The sequence below is a fragment of the Perca flavescens genome, chromosome 20 (assembly GCF_004354835.1).
Source record: "Perca flavescens isolate YP-PL-M2 chromosome 20, PFLA_1.0, whole genome shotgun sequence".
In the NCBI taxonomy this organism is placed as follows: domain Eukaryota; kingdom Metazoa; phylum Chordata; class Actinopteri; order Perciformes; family Percidae; genus Perca; species Perca flavescens.
In genome coordinates, this window is record NC_041350.1 from 25,529,546 (window position 1) to 25,553,066 (window position 23,521).

The 23,521-nt window shown below is 38.4% G+C and overlaps 2 protein-coding genes and 1 long non-coding RNA gene across 4 annotated transcripts in view; 1 reads left to right on the forward strand and 2 right to left on the reverse strand.

Annotated features, from left to right (window-relative positions):
• The window catches only part of plekhd1 (pleckstrin homology domain containing, family D (with coiled-coil domains) member 1), a 38,763-nt gene extending 29,430 nt beyond the window's left edge, over positions 1-9,333 (forward strand). Inside the window, exon 14 of the mRNA XM_028566422.1 lies at positions 9,173-9,333. Coding sequence (XP_028422223.1) covers positions 9,173-9,330 — 158 coding nt within the window. The 3' untranslated portion in view covers positions 9,331-9,333. The remainder of the gene's footprint in view (positions 1-9,172) is intronic.
• Positions 9,334-9,981: 648 nt separating this feature from the next.
• On the reverse strand, positions 9,982-19,408 carry LOC114547200 (uncharacterized). 2 transcript variants are annotated; one of them, XR_003691120.1, is made up of 2 exons: positions 19,148-19,408; positions 9,982-10,511 (listed from the first exon to the last, which is right to left on the reverse strand). It is a non-coding gene; the product is annotated as an uncharacterized LOC114547200 (long non-coding RNA). The 2 variants fall into 2 exon arrangements; XR_003691121.1 differs by lacking the exon at positions 19,148-19,408 and adding an exon at positions 14,926-14,975.
• ccdc177 (coiled-coil domain containing 177) lies at positions 15,019-18,364 on the reverse strand. Its single transcript, XM_028566415.1, has one exon. It carries the CDS (start codon positions 18,354-18,356, stop codon positions 15,807-15,809), a length of 2,550 nt encoding a protein of 849 aa, XP_028422216.1. The 5' UTR covers positions 18,357-18,364; the 3' UTR covers positions 15,019-15,806.
• Positions 19,409-23,521: the final 4,113 nt, after the last annotated feature.

Here is a 23,521-nt window from a genome sequence, read left to right on the forward strand (position 1 = left end):
TTTTATCACTTCTTTCGACATACTATACCATGGCCTTTTTATCACTTCATTCGGTATACTAAACTATGGCCTTTTTATCACTTCTTTCGACATACTATACCATGGCCTTTTTATCACTTCATTCGGTATACTAAACAATGGCCTTTTTATCACTTTATTCGGCATACTATACTATGGCTATTTTATCACTCTTTTCGACATACTATACTATGGATTTTTTTCGACATAGTATACTATGGCCTTTTTATCACTTCATTCAACATACTATACTAGGCCTTTTTATCACTCCATTCAGCATACTATACTATGGCTATTTTATCACTCTTTTCGACATACTATACTATGGCTTTTTTTCGACATACTATACTATGTCTTTTTTACTTTTTTTTCGACATACTATACTATAGCCTTTTTATCACTTCATTCGACATACTATACTATGGCCTTTTTATCACGTCATTCAGCATACTATTCTATGGCTATTTTTTTTTTTTTTTTTTCGACATACTAGACTATGATGGCCTTTTTGTCACTTCATTCAACATACTATACTATGGCCTTTTTATCACTTCATTCGGCATACTATACTATAGCTATTTGTCAACATACTATACTATGGCTTTTTTTTATAATTTTTTCGACATACTATACTATGGCCTTTATATGACTTCATTTGACATACTATACTATGGCCTTTTTATCACTTCATTCAACATACTATACTATGGCCTTTTTATCACTCCATTCGGCATACTATACTATGGCTATTTTATCACTCTTTTCGACATACTATACTATGGCTTTTTTTCAACATGCTATACTATTGCTTATTTTGTCATTTTTTTCGACATACTATACTATGGCTATTTTATCACTCTTTTCGATAAACCATACTATGGCCTTTTTATCACTTCATTCGACATACTATACTATGCCTATTTTATCACTCTTTTCGACATACTATACTATGGCTTTTTTTCGACATACTATGCTTTTGCTTTTTTATCATTTTTTCGACATACTATACTATGGCCTTTTTATCACTTCATTCGACATACTATACTATGGCCTTTTTATCACTTCATTCGACATACTATACTATGGCCTTTTTATCATGTCATTCAGCATACTATTCTATGGCTATTTTTTCTTTTTTTTCGACATACTAGAATATGGCCTTTTTATCACTTCATTCAACATACTATACTATGGCCTTTTTATCACTCCATTCGGCATACTATACTATGGCTATTTTATCACTCTTTTCGACATACTATACTATGGCTTTTTTTATCATTTTTTTCGACATACTATACTATGGCCTTTTTATCACTTCTTTCGACATACTATACTATGGCTTTTTTTCGACATACTATACTATGGCCTTTTTATCACTTCATTCGACATACTATACTATGGCCTTTTTATCACGTCATTCGGCATACTATTCTATGGCTATTTTCATCTTTTTTCGACATACTATACTATGGCCTTTTTATCACTTCATTCAACATACTATACTATGGCTATTTTATCACTTCATTCGACATACTATACTATGGCTATTTTATCACTCTTTTCGACATACTATACTATGGCTTTTTTTTGACATGCTATACTATGGCTTTTTTTATCATTTTTTTCGACATACTATACTATGGCCTTTTTATCACTTCTTTCGACATACTATACCATGGCCTTTTTATCACTTCATTCGGTATACTACACTATGGCCTTTTTATCATTTTATTCGGCATACTATACTATGGCTATTTTATCACTCTTTTCGACATACTATACTATGGCTTTTTTTCGACATACTATACTATGGCCTTTTTATCACTTCATTCAACATACTATACTATGGCTATTTTATCACTTCATTCGACATACTATACTATGGCTTTTTTATCACGTCATTCGGCATACTATACTATGGCTATTTTTCGACATACTATACTATGGATATTTTTTCTGTTTTTTCGACATACTATACTATGGCCTTTTTATCACTCCATTCGGCATACTATACTATCGCTATTTTATCACTCTTGTCGACATACTATACTATGGCTTTTTTTCGACATGCTATACTTTGGCCTTTTTATCACTTCATTCGGCATACTATACAATGGTCTTTTTATCTCTTCATTCGACATACTATAATATGGCTATTTTTTCTTTTTTTTCAATATACTATACTATGGCCTTTTCATCACTTCATTCGACATACTATACTATGGCTATTTTTTCAGTCTTTTCGACATACTATACTATGGCTTTTTTTCGACATACTATACTATGGCTTTTTTTTTTTTTATTTCGACATACTATACAATGGCCTTTTTATCACTTCATTCAGCATACTATACTATGGCCTTTTTTATCACTTAATTCAACATACTATACTATGGCTATTTTATCACTTCATTCGACATACTATACTATGGCTATTTCATCACTTCATTCAACATACTATACTATGGCTTTTTTATCACGTCATTCGACATACTATACTATGGCTATTTTATCAGTCTTTTCGACATACTATACAATGGCTTTTTTTCGACATACTATACTATGGCTTTTTTAATCATTTTTTTTGACATACTATACTATGGCTATTTTTCGACATACTATACTATGGCCTTTTTATCACTTCATTCAGCATACTATACTATGGCCTTTTTATGACTTAATTCAACATACTATACTATGGCTATTTTATTACTTCATTCGACATACTATACTATGGTTATTTTAGCACTTCATTCGACATACTATACTATGGCTATTTTATCAGTCTTTTCGACATACTATACAATGGCATTTTTTCGACATAGTATGTCACTTCATTTGACATACTATACTATGTCTTTTTTAATCATTTCTTTCGACATACTATACTATGGCTGTTTTTCGACATACTATACTATGGATATTTTTTCTGTTTTTTTGACATACTATACTATGGCTTTTTCATCACTTCTTTCGACATACTATACTATGGCTTTTTTTCGACATACTATACTATGGCCTTTTTATCACTTCATTCGACATACTATACTATGGCAATTTTATCACTCTTTTCGACATACTATACTATGGCTTTTTTTCGACATACTATACTATGGCTTTTTATAATTTTTTCGACATACTATACTATGGCCTTTTTATCACTTCATTTGACATACTATACTATGTCCTTTTTATCTCTTCATTCGACATACTATACTATGGCCTTTTTATCACTTCATTCGGCATACTATACTATGGCCTTTTTATCACTTCATTCAACATACTATACTATGGCTTTTTATCACTTCACTCGACATACTATACTATGGCTTTTTTATCACTTCATTCGACATACTATACTATGGCTATTTTATCACTCTTTTCGACATACTATACTATGGCTTTTTTTCAACATACTATACTATGGCTTTTTTTTATAATTTTTTTCGATATACTATAATATGGCCTTTTTATCACTTCATTCAACATACTATACTATGGCCTTTTTATCACTCCATTCGGCATACTATACTATGGCTATTTTATCACTCTTTTCGACATACTATACTATGGCTTTTTTATCACTTAATTCGACATACTATACTATGGCAATTTTATCACTCTTTTCGACATACTATACTATGGCTTTTTTTCGACATACTATACTATGGCTTTTTTTATAATTTTTTTCGACATACTATGCTATGGCCTTTTTATTACTTCATTCGACATACTATACTATGGCTATTCTATCACTCTTTTCAACATACTATACTATGGCTTTTTTAATAATTTTTTCGACATACTATACTATGGCTATTTTATCACTCTTTTCGATATACTATACTATGGCCTTTTTATCACTTCATTCGACATACTATACTATGCCTATTTTATCACTCTTTTCGACATACTATACTATGGCTTTTTTTCGACATACTATGCTATTGCTTTTTTATCATTTTTTTCAACATACTATACTATGGCCTTTTTATCACGTCATTCGGCATACTATACTATGGCTATTTTTCGACATACTATTCAATGGCTATTTTTCGACATACTAGACTATGGCCTTTTTATCACTTTATTCAACATACTATACTATGGCCTTTTTATCACTTCATTCGACATACTAAACTATGGCCTTTTTATCACTTCTTTCGACATACTATACCATGGCCTTTTTATCACTTCATTCGGTATACTATACTATGGCCTTTTTATCACTTCATTCGACATACTATAATATGGCCTTTTTATCATTTCATTCGACATACTATACTATGGCAATTTTATCACTCTTTTCGACATACTATACTATGGCTTTTTTTCGACATACCATACTATGGCTTTTTTTATAATTTTTTTCGACATACTATACTATGGCCTTTTTATCACTTCATTTGACATACTATACTATGTCCTTTTTATCTCTTCATTCGACATACTATACTATGGCTTTTTATCACTTCACTCGACATACTATACTATGGCATTTTTATCACTTTGTTCGGCATACAATACTATGGCTTTTTTTCGACATACTATACTATGGCTTTTTAAATCATTTTTTTCGACATACTATACTATGGCCTTTTTATCACTTCATTTGACATACTATACTATGGCCTTTTTATCACTTCATTCGACATACTATACTATGGCTATTTTATCACTCTTTTCGACATACTATACTATGGCTTTTTTCGACATACTATACTATGGCTTTTTTTATCATTTTTTTCGACATACTATACTATGGCCCTTTTATTACTTCATTCGACATACTATACTATGGCCTTTTTATCACTTCATTCGACATACTATACTATGGCCTTTTTATCACTTCATTCGACATACTATACTATGGCCTTTTTATCACTTAATTCGACATACTATACTATGGCTTTTTAATCATTTTTTTCGACATACTATACTATGGCCTTTTTATCACTTCATTCGACATACTATACTATGGCTATTTTATCATTCTTTTCGACATACTATACTATGGCTTTTTTTCGACATAGTATACTATGGCCTTTTTATCACTTCATTCAACATACTATACTAGGCCTTTTTATCACTTCATTCGACATACCATACTATGGCCTTTTTATCACTTCATTCAAAATACTATACTATGGCTTTTTTTTCTTTTTTTTTGACATCCTATACTATGGCCTTTTTATCACTTCATTCGACATACTATACTATGGCCTTTTTATCACTTCATTCGACATACTATACTATGGCTTTTTTAATAATTTTTTCGACATACTATACTATGGCTATTTTATCACTCTTTTCGATATACTATACTATGGCCTTTTTATCACTTCATTCGACATACTATACTATGCCTATTTTATCACTCTTTTCGACATACTATACTATGGCTTTTTTTCGACATACTATGCTATTGCTTTTTTATCATTTTTTCGACATACTATACTATGGCCTTTTTATCACGTCATTCGGCATACTATACTATGGCTATTTTTCGACATACTATTCTATGGCTATTTTTCGACATACTATACTATGGCCTTTTTATCACTTCATTCGACATACTATTCTATGGCTATTTTTTCTTTTTTTTCGACATACTAGACTATGGCCTTTTTATCACTTTATTCAACATACTATACTATGGCCTTTTTATCACTTCATTCGGTATACTAAACTATGGCCTTTTTATCACTTCTTTCGACATACTATACCATGGCCTTTTTATCACTTCATTCGGTATACTAAACTATGGCCTTTTTATCACTTTATTCGGCATACTATACAATGCCTATTTTATCACTCTTTTCGACATACTATACTATGGCTTTTTTTCGACATAGTATACTATGGCCTTTTTATCACTTCATTCGGTGTACTAAACTATGGCCTTTTTATCACTTCTTTCGACATACTATACCATGGCCTTTTTATCACTTCATTCGGTATACTAAACTATGGCCTTTTTATCACTTTATTCGGCATACTATACAATGCCTATTTTACCATTTTTTTTGACATAGTATACTATGGCCTTTTTATCACTTCATTCAACATACTATACTATGGCTATTTTATCACTCTTTTCGACATAGTATACTATGGCCTTTTTATCACTCCATTCGGCATACTATACTATGGCTATTTTATCACTCTTTTCGACATACTATACTATGGCTTTTTTTCGACATACTATACTATGGCTTTTTTTTATCATTTTTTTCGACATACTATACTATGGCCTTTTTATCACTTCATTTGACATACTATTCTATGGCTATTTTTTCTTTTTTTTCGACATACTAGACTATGGCTTTTTTATCACTTTATTCAACATACTATACTATGGCTATTTTAATCATTTTTTTCGACATACTATACTATGGCCTTTTTATCACTTCATTCGACATACTATACTATGGCCTTTTTATCACTTCATTCGACATACTATATTATGGCCTTTTTATCACTTAATTCGACATACTATACTATGGCTTTTTTAATCATTTTTTTCGACATACTATATTATGGCTATTTTATCACTCTTTTCGATATACTATACTATGGCCTTTTTATCACTTAATTCGACATACTATACTATGCCTATTTTATCACTCTTTTCGACATACTATACTATGGCTTTTTTTCGACATACTATGCTATTGCTTTTTTATCATTTTTTTTGACATACTATACTATGGCCTTTTTATCACGTCATTCGGCATACTATACTATGGCTATTTTTCGACATACTATGCTATTGCTTTTTTATCATTTTTTTCGACATACTATACTATGGCCTTTTTATCATTTCATTCAACATACTATACTATGGCCTTTTTATCACGTCATTCGGCATACTATTCTATGGCTATTTTTTCTTTTTTTTCGACATACTATACTATGGCCTTTTTATCACTTCTTTCGACATACTATACCATGGCCTTTTTATCACCTCATTCGGTATACTACACTATGGCCTTTTTATCACTTTATTTGGCATACTATACTATGGCTATTTTATCATTCTTTTCGACATACTATACTATGGCTTTTTTTCGACATAGTATACTATGGCCTTTTTATCACTTCATTCAACATACTATACTAGGCCTTTTTATCACTCCATTCGGCATACTATACTATGGCTCTTTTATCACTCTTTTCGACATACTATACTATGGCTTTTTTTCGACATACTATACTATGGCCTTTTTATCACTTCATTCGACATACTATACTATGGCTATTTTATCACTCTTTTCGGCATACTATACTATGGCCTTTTTTTCACTTCATTCAGCATACTATACTATGGCTTTTTGTTGACATACTATACTATGGCTTTTTTATCATTTTTTTCGACATACTATACTATGGCCTTTTTATCACTTCATTCGGCATACTATACTATGGCTTTTTTCCGACATACTATACTATGGCTTTTTTTATCATTTTTTTCGACATACTATACTATGGCATTTTTATCACTTCATTCGACATACTATACTATGGCTATTTTATCACTCTTTTCGGCATACTATACTATGGCCTTTTTTTCACTTCATTCGGCATACTATACTATGGCTTTTTTATCATTTTTTTCGACATACTATCCTATGGCTATTTTCGACATACTATACTATGGCTTTTTTTATCATTTTTTTCTAAATACTGTACTATGGCCTTATTATCACTTCATTCGACATACTATACTATGGCCTTATTAACACTTCATTCGGCATCCTATACTATGGCTATTTTCTAACTCTTTTCGACATACTATACTATGGCTTTTTTCATCGAAAAATCCTCTACCCCAACTACTCTACGCTTAAGAGTGTTCTCCTGGCTTATTTGACAATCTTCAGTTTTCCTTGCGAGGCTTGAACCCATGACAATTGCGTTCTTCCAACCAGCATTCTAGTACTCTGAGCAAACACATCTGACACACTTCGCACATTCAATGCATTTCTTGAGGACTGATATCACAAACTGGATTGGATTCATCAGAGTGACACATATATCCTTCAAACTCTATGAGACCTGACAAACACGTTTATGTTTTCTTCATATTTGTCTCTTTAACCTAGTGTATTGACCTCAAAACTAATAAAACATATAAGATTTGAGCACACAAGCTTCTGTCTTCCAATCATAATCCTATCAAGCTTAACTATCTGACCTGACACAAAGTTTATGTTTTGAATCCACAACCGCTTTGTTCCACTTTGTTCTTCCAACCTGCATGCTTCCACACTGAGCTATCCGGTCTGACAGACTACACTGTGGCTTTTTATCACTTCTTTTCAACATACTATACTATGACTTTTTAATCAGTGTTTTTGACATACTATACAATGACCTTTTTATCATTATTTTTCGACATACTATCTTATGACTCTATCAGCACTTTTTTCGACATACTATGACTTTTTCGTATGTTGAAAACATTTTCAACATACTATACTATTACTTTTGTATCACACATTTTGTATATGCTATACTATAACTTTTTTCGACATACTATACTATGGCTTTTTATCACTTTGACATACTATTCTGATATTTTTTATATGTTATACTATGACTTTTTTCAACATACTATACGATGGCTTTTTATCTCTTTTTTCAACATACTATACTATGACTTTCTTTGAAATACATAATTTCAACATACTATTTTATTGTTTTTTTATCACTTTTTTTGACATACTTTACTGTGGCTTTTTATGAATATTTTTGACATACTATACCAGGGCTTTTTTATCACTAATTTTGACATACTATGGCTTTTTATCACTTTTTTTGATACTATACTATGACATTTTGTCAGAGGACAAGAGGGTGTAATAACATTGTAATAAGCAGATACAATAAATGAAAAAAGTAGACAAAAAGATAGACTGTTTATCATGTTTATTAGCCACAGAACCAATTTGTTTTTGGCATAGTACAGATATATTAACTAAGGGACCGTGTTTGTCCTCTTTATCAATTTTTTCCACATACTGGCTTTTTTTTAAATCACTTTTTTCAACATACCGTGCTATGACTTTTTCATAACTTTTCAACATACTATGCCTTTATCCCCACCATACTATTACTTTTTTAACATACTGAAATTTATGCTTTCTTGCAGTAAAACACTCCAAGTCTTTTGCTGTAGCGAATACTGACGGCGGCAGCATGGAGGAGCTGCGGGAGACGGCCCGGCGACTGACTTCTGACAGCAGCTTCCGAGAGAGTGTGTACAAAATCATTACTCGCAAGGATGCCATGAACAAAACCGAGGATTGAGAAGAAAAAAAAAGAGCTTAAGCTAAAATAGGAGAAATGGTCCTCATCTTTATTCAGTTCACACAGTGAGTAATGTAGAGATCCTGAGCCCAAACCCACTGTTAGGATACTGTAGATGACTGTACACAGAAATCTGTAATACGTTTAACAGACATTAACTAAAGCTATTATATGTAACAGCAGTTGGTTTTCAGCCCCCTCATTGGATCCACTGGTTCAAAGCCCTTTTCCCCCAAACAGTTCCAGGAATTACGAATAAGGAAGTTGGACAATTACGACGGCAATTTTCTTGATATTGCTTTTAAAAAAAAAGTTCCTTATAAAGTCCTCTTTCCCCTGGAAAAGTTCCTGCGGTGGACATGCCTGATAGTTCTAGAGTTTAGATTCTGGAACTGTTTGGATCTAAAGTGCAATAAGAAACCTTCAGTTTTTAAGGGATTAAGCCAAAGAGTAATGATGATGTTAAGAATAACAGGTTCACTCAGTAAGGTATTGTACTACAGTAACACATAACATGTCATAAATCATAATGTTTTAGTTGGCAGTGTCTGACTCTAGACTTGTACTTACTTATTTTCTAAAATACTACTATAATAGATTTACAGTATACAGAAACTATTTAGCAGATAGCACAGACAATGCAAATCCATCTTGTGAAATGTTTGTTTTTATTATTCTGGTTTTGATGGTATGAACAGATTGTGTCCTTAACCTTTAACACGTTTTAGAAAAACAAAGAACTCACAGATGTGTTTGATAGTGATCTTGACCATTTCATTATTGCTACATCCGAAATCTGTCCTTGACAAAGCAACTCTATGTAAATAATTGAAACAAGCATTTTATGATAATGCACAAATGATAACTTACCGGAAATGATACAAAAAAGAAGCCCACATGTTGAGGTAAAGTCAAGAGGGAACATATTATGGACTGAACAACATGCCTTGATGTGAATAAAGCTGTTTGAACCTTGTACATGTCATTTCATTTATGCAGGTAAAAGGCTGCAGGTTCATATCTGGGTTCCTTCTCAGCAGCTCAGAAGATGGCACTATCACTAGTTTAAAAGGAAAAGATATGGATGGATTTCCATCTGAGCAGACTTGGGTGACGATCAGTGTGGGAAGAAAGGAGGACCATTATAGGTTACATCTCCAGCTCTCGTTCATCACCAGGACCTGCAGGAAATGAAATAAAAGTGTGATGAATACAGTAGGGAGTCCATTTACTTCAAAGAAAAAAGTTATATTATGTCACAAAAGTGATAATGAAGCAAAAGTATAGTATTTAATTTTTTTTTAATAATAAAGCCATAATATAGTATGTCAAAAATTGATTAAAAAAGGTCATATTATAGTATGCCTAAAAACATAGTATAATAAATAGTATGTTTCAACATATTATTCATGAAAAGTCATAAAAAAAACATAGTATACTTTGTCAAAAAAAGTCATAAAGTCATGTCGAAGCATGTCGAAAAAAGTTAACTCCATATAGTATGTTGAAAAAAGTCATTAAAAGCCAAAGTATGTCTAAAAAAAGTGGTAAAATAGCCATAGTATGTCGAAAAAGAGTCATAAAGTCATAGTATAGTATTTTGAAAAACGTGATAAGAAAAGCCATAGTGTAGTTTGTCGAAAAGTCATAATAAAGTATGTCAAAAAAGAGTGCTAAAAGTCATATTATAGAATGACAGAAAAAAAAGTCAGAGTGTAGTATGTCGAAAAAGTGATAAAAAAGCCATAGTATAGTACAAATGAAGCCATCTAAAATTTCCCCTCCAAACCAGCCTACTTCCAGTCACCCCCCTCCACCTGCATCCTGACAGGGTGTGTCTAAATTCCACTGTAACCACACCCATTCTTTCACTTGCAGGGTTTCACCATGATATGGCTTCCTTCACAAGTAGCGAGTGACTTAATCTACCATTTATTGTACATTCAATTAATCTTTACTACACTGAAGCTATCCCCCAGAGACATGTAGCAAATCAAGTTCATTCCAAGTCAATGATGTCTATTATACAGTAGTTATAGCCCACTTTAGTAATTGGTCTCTAGTCCAGCTATTTTTTTTTTTAGTTAATCTATTTAGTTATTGTAATTTAGCCCTACATAAAGCCTACGTTTGTTTATTTTACCTGTGCACGGTTAAAATGTCACTCATTTCTAACGTTAGCTATGTAACCATGTTCCTACGGTGGCAATTTTACATACATTATAGCCAAATTAAATTATAAAATGAAAGGATGTTTTGCTGCCTTGTCATCTTTACTAGTTAATATAGACTGAGAAAAATATGAATTCACTGTGCTGCTCAAAGGCATACCACTGTCAGCTATACTGCAACGTTTAGGGTGAAATGTCACTTGGATGGATGGATGTTTCTCAATAAAAGTGTCTGCATGCTTTTGTTTAGCTGATGGGCCATTGACACTTCTCCCTCAGTGCTAGCAGCAACGCACAACCCCCACACACCGACCATACACTGCCAGATAGCGTATCAAACAGCTTAAACTCTAAAAACTAAACTGGTGGTCTCAGCAGTTTAAAATGTGCTATTTTCAAAAAATATTTCCACGCTGCCACCCGGTGCAACAACTGTTCTTACAGTTTACACATAGGATGAATACTGTGGGCATATATACCTTAGTGTGATTATGAATGACTGTATGTACAAGAGAGTGAATATTGTTAAAAAGTTTGAACTGCAACTGGATTATGCAAACTGAGAATATTCCATTCTCAATGTAGGCTACCAATATCGCGGGCACTCAGGTTCGACTCTGACAATGGATAAAGTGACACTCAACCACACATGCCAAAAACTTCAATATTCAATGGGAATTAATCTCAGAATGAAACAGCCCGATGTGGTGTCAACCTAAAACACAGCGTGTTCAAGCCATAGAGTGTAGTTCACTTTACGGCGAAAACAAAACCCACACAACGATCTTTTCCCTAAACTAGTCGTTTTGGTGCCAACTGTCAGCCCCGCATGACGCTCACTATTTCTGGCTTAAAGCGCCCATATTATGCTCATTTTCAGGTTCATAACTGTATTTTAAGTTTGTACCAGAATAGGTTTACATGGTTTAATTTTCAAAAAACACCATATTTTTTGTTGTACTGCACAGCTCTCTCTCACTGCTGTCTCTAGAGACAGTAAAAGAAAGCCTCTTTCTCCAACTTCAGTCAGTTACAAGGCAGGATTAGCTGGGAGACTTCTAAATGCACATGTAAGTAGTTCTCTTGTAGATTATGGTGAACTTGTGTGTGTTGTAGCAGTGTTTTGCTATTGAGAACGACGTAGCATGCTAACGCTTACGATACGAGCTAACGGTTGTGGTTAGCCAGCTCATTTTGGACTGTGACGTCACAGTCGATTTTGAACAGCTCACCCGGAGACTGAAGGCAGGACACATTCAGAAACCGGATCTCACTCAAAACAGAATGGATGGATTTTTTTCAAAGTTTGTATGTGTGCGGAAGCACCAGAGATACAAAAGAACACCCCAAATCCCAGAAAAAGGTTTTTTTTCATAATATGGGCACTTTAACTCAAACGCATGGCCCCTGAAAGGGCCTATACCGGCTTGCAGTCACCTATTGACGGCGTCACGGAGCTTCAGCAGGTGGGTGGTTCAGACCCACGATCGTTTCCAAACTATAATACTATTTTCTTTTTGTAAAAAAAAAAACATTGTGTGGGTTTGTCCGATGTTACGTGCCGCTGCAGATAAAGTCAGCTGATGAGTCCCGCGCACAGTTCCGCTTTTTCCTAATCCATATCATTCATTTCCCTTAGTATTGCAGTTCTTTTGAATAACAGCTTTCATGGAGAGAACGGATCTGTAGTATAGGCGTGTCTCCCTCAGCTGTATCGCTACTTCCTTAAAGCATCAAAACAAACGAGCCATCTGTAGTCTATCTGGGTTTTACAAATTCAGCAGAATATTGGGGTTTTTTTCAGCCACGGCCCGGCCAGGGACCCGTCACGGACCTGCCGGGGCCCCAGCACAGAGGGACTTTTGGATGGCTTCATCTGTATGTCGAAAAAGTGATTAAAAAAAGTCCTAGTATAGAATGTCGACAAAAGTCATAGTATAGTTTAGCGAAAAAAGGCCATAGTACGGTATTTCGTAAAAAGGTCATAGTATAGTCCGTCATAAAAAGGTCAAAGTATGTCGAAAATAAACTTAGTTACAATGTGAAAGTCATTCAAAAAAAAGGTCATAGTATAGTATGTTTAAAAAGGCAGTCGAAAAAAAGTCAGTATAGTATGTCAAAGATCAAGTCATAATATGTCAGAGTATAGTATTTTGAAAAGTCATTCAGAAAAAAATCATATTTAAGTATTTGGAAAAACAGGTCATAGTATAGTATGTTGAAAACAGGTCATAATACAGTGCTTGAGTAAATGTACTTAAATGCTGGCATTCTCTGCATTGTACACTCACTGTTACACTTTTGGACAAAAAAACAACATTATTCAGAGCATACAGAATTTTTCAAGGTCAGTTATTATGATGTTTTTACAAGATACTAACTGGTGCACACATTTGGATTTTAAAAATACCATCTACAAGGATTTTGAGGTGTTAAAGATCAGATGATGAGTGTCATATAAAGACCATATAAGAGCAGTAGGCCCCTTGAAGATGAGCTGGTCTCTTGCCGTTTACTGCAAAATCAATTTCACAAATGCCGAATGTAAAATTAAACTACATTACACAATAAGTGTAATGATAACAAAGGTGATTCTTTGATGTCTTTTTATCAGTAGCTGTCAAATTTATGCAACAAGAGTGAGTTAAAATCATCCAAAAGTCTGCAGGTTCGGTTCCTCTTACCTCTCTGATCTACTTATATTTTTATATATATATATATATATATATATTTTATTTATAATTTAACTGCGGCTGAAAATGTGTGGCTTAGAGGTATTTACTGCAGATTTTACAATGTTACTATGTTCTAGTATAACCTTTTCTTTTTAGATTGGTGAGCTCATCATTTCAGACACCTTCATAAGCACCCACAAATCTGCCGTCTCATCCCTCCAACCTTACATCACCTCCCAGTGATTATCTGGTGGCAACAGCGTGGCTCAGTCAGGGCCATAAGCCTGCCAGTCCCCTGCTGGTATAATGCTGCATTTCTCTCAGTAGTCAGTGACGTTAGGAGGTATCAGGCTGTCTGAAATGCTCAGTCAAGTCTACCTTGTGGCCACAGGAACATTGACTGACTGTGTAGGTGAAGGTTTTAAAAGGACTTCTGCCATCTCTCTGCTCGTCGTTCGCCTTTTCGCTGCTCCATCCAGGATTTTATATTGCTATGGCAACGCCTACATCTGAGTGCAAAAAAAACCCCATGTGTAGCTCCCCTTTCTTTTAATCTGAGAGATTGCAGGATTAGCGCAGCCAGAGGCCTTTAACGCCTGTTGTTGGCTCGTCAGCGGATGCGTTTTTTTTCTTCTCTCTGTCAAGTCGGGGTCAGTTTTTTTTTTTTAACTGCGAGCGCTGAAAGGCAACAGCACGTGACAAAAACAGAAGGCATTGCATAACCTGTGAAAGCAATAAAAGACTCGTACCTGTTGACTCAGGTCGGCAGGCGGCTGTGTTGGGAGAAGGCTGACTTTGGGGGGAATAAAAGGTGGCTGTCTCTGAGTGTGATCTGACATGGAGAGGTGAGACTCAGGGAGTCCTTGAAGGGAAAAAGAGGCAGAATCGACTGCTGCAGGAATCAACATCCTCTGGTGCTTTATCAGCATGGGGGGCTCATGCGCACGGCCCCCCCCCCGCCCCCCTGTGCTGCATTGTCAGCAGTTAGGTACTGACAAGAGCTTTCTTTCCATGCTATATCTAGCTGTGTCACAGTGCGTGTACAAAAGCATCCCTCCTTTGCTTTGGGGGGTGGGGGGTCTAGAACCATTTGCGCTTCATTTACCCTTACAGGAGTGCTCCCGTAGAAAGCCTCTGCAGTTGTCATGGAGTTGTGCTTCCTGGTAAACAATAACTCTTTTCATTCCAGCACAGCTTTCAGTCCAGTAGCCAAGATCGAGTAGAGTAGAGGGCAAAGAGAAAGAGAGAGAGAGAGAGAGAGAGAGAGAGGAGGGGTTGTGTGTCTGCACAAGGCAGCTCTCTCCACACTCTAATCTAATATGAAGCCCACTGTACTTGCCTTACAGGCTCTGCTGTTCATTCAGAACAGCTGATGAAGAATGTAGTCTCATTATATCCACGGTACAAAACCATTTGGTTTGCTTTGAAAGGATCTATAATTAAAAAGGGATGGTCAAAAATGTAAACGAATCAGCTGATGGGTGAAGATATGTAAGGGGAAAAAAAAAAAAATAAGCACTGTGGCTCTTTACGACAAGGAGGGTAAAGCTGTTGAGTGATGAGGGCCGCGATGAAGGCGAGAGCCAGGCACGTGGCCAGGAGTGCGCGGTTCAAAACGAAGCCCGTGAGTTTATTTCTCGTTCAGGCTGGCTTTGAGTTGAGCCTCGAGGGCCATTTTATCAAACGTGCGCATGTTGGTCTCCTCCCGCACTTTGTCCCGTACGTGAAAAGAGGCTTGGGCCACCGAGCGGGCGCTCTCCAGCACCGCCCGCTTTTCCTTGAAGATCTGCTCGCTCTTCTCCAGCTTCCTCTCGATGGACTGCAGCAGCTCCAGGCGCCTCTGCTTCTCCTCCTCTTCCACTCGCTGCCGGTTGAGCTTCTGCAGTTTCTCCTTCTCCTGCCGGCTCTGGACGGCCCGCTGGGCCTTCTCTTTGGCCCGCTCCTCGGCCACCAGAGCCGCCTGCTGGGCTCGTTTCTCCGCCTCCTTCGCGCGAGCCTCCAGCAGCTGCTGCTGCTGCCTCTCGCGCTTCTCCGCCGCTTTGCGTGCTCTCTGGATCTGCTTCTCCTCGCGCTTGGCCTTCTCCTTCAGCTCCTGCCCCCGGCGCTCGACTATCTGCTCGTAGTTCTCCAGGGAGCGGCTGAGCTTCTCCTCCGCGGCCCTCCGGGCCTCCTCCCTCTCCTCCTGCTCCCTGCGGGCGATCTCCTGGATCAGGGCCGCGTGGCGCCTCTTCTCCGCCTTGTTCAGACCCCGCCGCTCCTCCTGGCCCTGGTGCTCCTTCTCTTGCCTCTTCAGCTCGGCCATGGTGAGCTTCTCCTTCAGCAGCAGCCTCTCCTGCTCCAGCATGGCGGCCCTCTCCTCCTCCAGGGCCTTCAGGTTCTGCTCCTGCAGGGCTTTCTTGTGCTTCTCCTCCCGCGCCGCCTGCTGCAACCGCAGCAGGCGGCTGCGCTCCTGCTGCTCCGAGAGCTCCCGCCACCGCTCCTCGCTCTCCTCGGCCTGCCGCATTCTGGCGGCCGTCGACTGCCGCTCCCGCTGACTGAGTCTTCGCTGGCGCGTCGTCACCTTGGTCTGCCACACCCGCTGGCACTGGAGCACCGCGCGCTGCTTCTCCCGGTCCTCCTGTTCCCGACGCAGCTCGTCCATTCGCCGCTCGCTGTCCCACTGCAGGTGGGCCACGTAGCGAGTCTGACTCATGATGTCTTCCTCCTGGTATCGGGCGAGCATCAGCGCCGCGATCTTGCGGTCGCGCTCCGACACGGCCTTCAGGCCCCGCCGCTTCACCTCCTTCACTATGCGCTCGACCTTCTGCGTCGTCTGAAGGGAGTGGCTCAGGTCGCCGAGGCTGAGGCTGCGGCCCATCAGGGAGTTGAACGTGGCCATGGTGCGAGCTCGAGGACTGGAGGATTTGGCCCAGTGATCTCGTGGACCGTCCCAGCTGTAAGAAGAGGAAGCGCCGGACTCCGACGAGGTGCACGTAGTGGTAGTTGTGGTGGTGGAGGTGGAGGAGCAGACGGGATCCTTCCTCCGCTGCAGGGACTCCAGCGAATGGCTTTTTCCTTGCACCTTGGAGTGAAGGCCGAGATGTCCATTGTGCTGAGAGAACTGTGCTCCTGTGATGCCATTCAGAGGCGTCCCGGAGCTCTTAACTGTCGCCTTTGTCCCTGATGACGCTAATGTAGAGTTGGCTCTGGGGAAGGAGGGGGGTTTTGGTGTCGATCTGGGGAAAGTGTTTGAAGATTTACCGCCTGAGGACTTCCTGACTACCGGCGGAGGGCCCGACGAGAGCGCCCGTGTGGTCTTTGATTGCTCAGATGGGGAGGACAAAGGATGCTTGGCCGATCCTTGGAAACCACCCTTGGAGGATGGTGTAGAGGTTGTGGAAGCAGATTTTGAGGACTGAGATTTAGGGGAGCTACTGGAGCTGGGAGCTTTAGATAAAAGAGCTGCTCCCGTTTTAGAGGTTGGACCTGGTGCCGTGGCTCTAGAGGACGCGCCGAAATCAGGGGCTGCGCTGGAGGTCACCGGCCCAGATTTAGGAGGCTGAGCGGAGCCAGGGGAGGCTTTGTGCTGCTGCTGCTGCTGCTCCGCAGAGGAGGGTGACGCACCGCCGCCGGTATGGACCGTCGCCTGCAGGATCCTTCTTTTTTCTTCTCGGACGATCCTCTCCCTCTCCTCCCGGCACTGCCTGAGTTTGGCGTGCCTGTCCTTCTCGTAGACTTCAAACAGTCCTGTCGCGACGCGCATGGAGCGGCCGGGAGCCTCCCGGGCAAAGTCGGCCAGCGGACGGGGCAGGAGCTCTACGGGTTTGACCCCACATCGAGCACACGCCTCCAGAGAGTGAGGGCTCGTCAACACGTAGCGGCTACCCTCCGCGGCTGGGGAGTCAAAGTTGTACAGGTCCAGGTGCAATTTTGGTGACGCAGCTCTGTCGGTCTGGGTCTGTGGCTGCTCAGGTGGGGCCCCCCGAGAGGAGGCGCCTGGCCCCGCCGGGGACGTGGCGTGGTAGGGGCTCGGCTCAGGACTGCGGGAGGGCGGCGTCTCGAATCCGGCATCCCCATCCTCCTCCGTCGTCGCACCCTCGGCCTGTTCTGGCAGTCGAGGGTCTTCGGTGGCCACGGCTGACGCGTCGAGGTGCGGGCCTTTGCACTTGTTCTGCTCCTCAGCCTCCGAGGGGTCAACCATAGTTGGCCAATGCTGCAGGTAGAGAAGAGGGAGGAGGGGGGGGGGCAGGAGTCGATGGGAGGGAGATATGTGAGGGGATGTGGATGAAATAGTTGGAGGAGGTTTCGATTAGAGGATTATAGCACTCGGTCCACAGCTTAAGAGAGATGCAGTGTGCGGGGGAGGGTCATAACGTAGGTTCAGAGACGCACGCATGCATGAACACATATTCATGCACTGATTTTTACACCAGATGAGACATTTCCCCTTCAGGGAACTGACATGACGACAAAGAAAAGAAGAAAAAAAAAACACCAGAGTCCTTTATAGAGAGTCTATTTTTGGCAGAGTTACTAGGCTGAGAGAATTTGATTACTCATAGCAATATTTTTCCACTCTACATTGCTTCAATAAACCTAAGAATACCTTTGAAATTAAACCAGGTCCTGCAACATGTATATTATTAACCAGTTGATAGTGAAAGCTGGATTTAAAACAAGAGATTCTAGCTGGTAAACAATCACTGGACAAATCTACTAAGCTCAGAGTCACCATCATATGGACCTCCAAACAGTACAGGCCTAGACTTTTCTGTATCAGCAGCACAAGGGCAGGACATATCTGCCCTTTCGCATTAAAAACGACTCGGGGTCGAATTCTCAAGAAATATTCTATTAGACATGTTTAATTGTATTAGATGGGTTTAGCTGGTGTTTACTGTTGTGTTACAAAGTGTATATGTACTGCTGTTTCATCCCGTGGTTTGGGTGCATTTCATGCGGTGTTGTTGCACCACACAAACATCCACTGACCTGCCAGTTTGTAAAAGGTTTTCTAAACCGCTGCTTTGTTCCCCTTTAATCCGTCCAGTGTCCCTTATTGCTCCCTGCATAATAATGCCAGGCTCCAGGGAAAACGATGGAGCTTCACATCGTCGCAGCCTCCCGCGACGCGACAGCGAGACGGAGCCTTTTTTTTCCACAGCCTGTCGGTCCACGGAGCAGCGGGGAGCAGCGGGGAGCTCAATCTGGGCTCCGCCTCTGCGAGATCACAAAGAAATACTGAACCGTCCGCAGTGGGAACTGTAGTATCCGGCTGAGTCTCGATCCTCCCTCGGCAAAGTGCACGCTGTAATCATCCTCGGTAGTGGGAACTGTAGTATCTCCTGAAAATCCCCTATCCGGCTCCCTCTGAGTCTCGATCCTCCCTCGGCAAAGTGCACGCCGTAAACATCCGCGGTCTCCACCTGCTATTCAGCAGCATCCCTCCATCTCAGCCTCCTTAGCTCCGCCTGCCAGTGGCAATATGCTACAAATACGGTACGCACGCTGCATTTAACCAAGCGCTCATACGCTCAAATGGCAACGCTTTTAACACGCAGTCTAACAACAACAGTGGCCTAATGGGGTCGACTGTGGTTAGCCTCGAGCTATGTTGATTCACCAAATATATACATCCTTAAAAATGTCTTTTTTTTTTTTTTTTATAATGTTAATCCGTTTTCTAAAATATTTACCGCTTGATTTATTCTTCCAAGTAGCCTAATACACAAATCCGTAAAAACAAAATGTAAAAGACATTGTTTGGAAGTCGAATCTATAAATAGATGTTTAATCTGTGCAGGCTGGTCCATCAAAAGTCAAATCACCGCATGTAACCATAGACAGTATGCATGTAACAGCTGCCACCTGCCACCATGGCTGTGTGGGAAATGAATTAGACTGTAATTACTCAAAGCGGCCACTAGAGGGCACTATCATATAATAAAGTCATGCTTTGAGTTTCTCGGCAGACAAAGGAGGGCCAGATGCCAATCAGCATCATCGCGTCAGGGTGCAAGAAGTATTCACGTTATTTTTTTTTATATATGTCAATGGTTATTATTATACCCAGATCCTTTACTTAAGTAAATATATATATAAATACCTGTCTGTGGAAATAAAGTAAAAGTCCTGCATTGAAAATGTTACTTAAGTGCGTATTGTTATGAGCAGCAAAATGTAGTGAAAGTATCAAAATAAAAGTACTTCTATTGCTGAAACAAATTGTGCTTTACAATTTTTTCATGGTATTATTGGTGTATTCATCTATAATTAGCATTTTACTGTTTGTTTTAATGTAGTTTAAGAGGTGGGGCTGTTATATTTGATATAGCCTTCTGTTGGGTAGTACTAATATATTTTACGTAAACAAAAAAAAATACAGTGAATATCTTAATAATAATAATAATAATCTTTAAATTGTCATGCCGAGCAGGAGCAGATTGCGGGATCTTACTTTTTTTTTTTTAAGACTAATATATTTTATGTACAAAACATGATTATCATCGTTATGACGTTGTAGTTTAATCTTAGTCTGCAAAGCAACTACAGCTAACGAACAAATGTAGAGGAGCAACATTATCACATATAGCAGGAACAGGAAATACTCCAGGAAAGTACAATTAGGCCTACCACAGATTTGTACCTCAGTACAAATCTGTACTGTACAGCCTTTACCTTATTTGATAAAATATAAAAACAGACATGGGCCTCTACATTTCTAAATGTCTCAATTTCTCAATTTTTGATTCTACTTATATATTATAGTTTCACTTTCACATTTTTTTATTGTTATAGACAATCTATAATTATATCTATTACGTCTCTTAACTAATATATGTAATGTGGAGACATTAGTTTCGCACAAAAAAAAGCAGTTTCAGCCTAGAGCTGGGCAATATATCGATATATCGTTATCGTGATATGAGACTAGATATCGTCTTAGATTTTGGATATCGTAATATCATAATATGGCATAAGTGTTGTCTTTTACTGGTCTTAAAGGCTGCATTACAGTAAAGTGATGTCATTTTCTGAACCTACCAGACTGTTTTAACTGTTCTATTATTTGCCTTTACCCACTTAGTCATTATATCCACATTACTGATGATTATTTATCAAAAATCTCATTGTGTAAATGTTTTGTGAAAGCACCAATTGTCAACACTACAATATCGTTGCAGTATTGATATTGAGGTATTTGGTCAAAAATATCGTGACATTTTCTCCATATCACCCAGCCCTATTTCAGCCAGCAGTAAAGTGTATTTCTAAATAATGTGTGTTGGGTCACCCTTATAGCTCAGTTGGTAGCTCATATATAGAGGTTTACTCCTTGACGCAGCGGGCCCGGGTTCAACTCTGACCTGCGGCCCTTTGATGCACTCTCTCCCCTTTCATTTCTTTAGCTTTCCTGTCAATAAAGGCCTAAAAATGCCCACAAAATAATAATAATAGAAATAATGTGTGTTGATTTAAGTTAAAAATGGATTCATAGTTGACAGCACCCATCGTAGTCATGTATGTGGAGTTTGTATGTTTTCTGCATGATGGGCCTTTTTTACTGATGAGCAGGTGGAGGTAATAAAAATAATCGTGGCTGAATTCCATGTAGCTGCTCCAGTTTCAGGGTTCTGGTATTGTGCATGCTGGCTCACTGTCATGACTTACTGGGACACTTGAATAGAACAGAGGCAAAATGAATGTTATTAGCAACCCCTACGGTTCTCCTACAATGACAAGTCAAAATGCGTGCTGTGGAAAAGCAGCCTATAGATTGCATATGATTATCTGTTTATCTGTCCCGCACAAGTAGACTCAGGAAGAGTTTCTTCCCTGAGGCTGTGACCCTGCTAAACTCTAACCCTCCACTCTAAAATTCCACACCATGCACTATACTGCACTGCTCAATACTTTATTGGTCAGTTTTTTACTCCTCAGTTACTGGTACTATTCATATTTGCACTATTCATATTTGCATCTCAAAAACATCACTGTTTAACTATTTTCTGTACAAATATCATCCAACTGTACATTTGTTGATGTTCATACTTCCTCTACATTTGCAGACCCTACTGTCGACATTTTAATATATTCACTGCAATACTTACTCCTGCACTTTCTGTGTGTGTGTGTGTGTGTGTGTGTGTGTGTGTATATGTATATATATATATATATATATATATATATATATATATATATATATATATATATATATATATATATCACTATATTCTTGCACTCTGGTTGGATGCTAACTGCATTTCATTAGCTCTGTACTTTGCCTAATGACAATAAAAAAATGGAATTAAAAGTGTACAGTAACCTACACTAGGTGTGTTCTCGTCGCATGGTAGCATTTGATTTTACGACTCCTTATTTAGCATTTATAAGCATGAATATTAATTACACTATAATGTACAGTAGTTGTAAGCAAATATAAGAGTTGTATAGTAACATAGTAAGTAGTCGTTAACAATTACAACTTCTCTTTTGAAGACATATTTATATTATCACAACTGTGTTTTACTATGTTGTCATTCATTATCTGAAATACACCAACCTCCACGTACAGGTGCCCAGGACAAATACACTAATTAACACTTAATATTTGCTAACAAATACATCATAGTGTGTAATAAATAATTTTGTAAATGTATAGGAGGACTTGAAGTAAAGTCTTGTCGATATCTTTAAGTCTAAATACAGTTCTCTATTTGTAGGGCTGTCCTCGACTAAAGAAATTCTTAGTTGACCAACACTTATAGGATTTTGTCGACTAATCGATTAGTTGATTTAATTGACAGAGCTGTGCGCTTTGAGAGGTGGTTAAGACTAGAAAAGCACAATATAAATGTAGTTAATTAACCATCTGTAAAACTGAGTTTCTACACAATTAATCCTGCAAAAGCACCACTTTAAATCTTGTGTTTACCATAAATGTGCTCAGAAGTTTCTTGGAAATGAGTAAATAAGCATAAAAAATGACTAATCGACTAAAGAAATCTTAGTCGACTAAGACCAAAACGACCGATTAGTCGACTAATCGACTAAGAGGTGGCAGCCCTACTATTTTGTATGAAATGATTCTGATTCTCTAGTCTTGATCAAGGACAGTACATTAACAAGATAACTGCCTCACATGGAGGTCCCTCACTTTCCGCTCTCTGTGTGTTGCTGTTCTCAAACTCTGTTCGTTTCAGGAAACCACAACAAAACTTTGAGCTAGCGAGCTACACGCTAAAAGTTTTGAAGAAAATTTGGATCGTGCAACCAGGCAGGCCTGCATGGTTCTTTCAGGGAATGATTTTAAAGATTTATAAAGAATATGTTTACAGCATGTACTCTCTAAGTGGGATGTTTTGG

Bases quoted from the DNA above. Each gene is read 5' to 3' on its own strand.
- ccdc177 (XM_028566415.1), bottom strand. From the start codon at position 18,356: ATGGTTGACCCCTCGGAGGCTGAGGAGCAGAACAAGTGCAAAGGCCCG.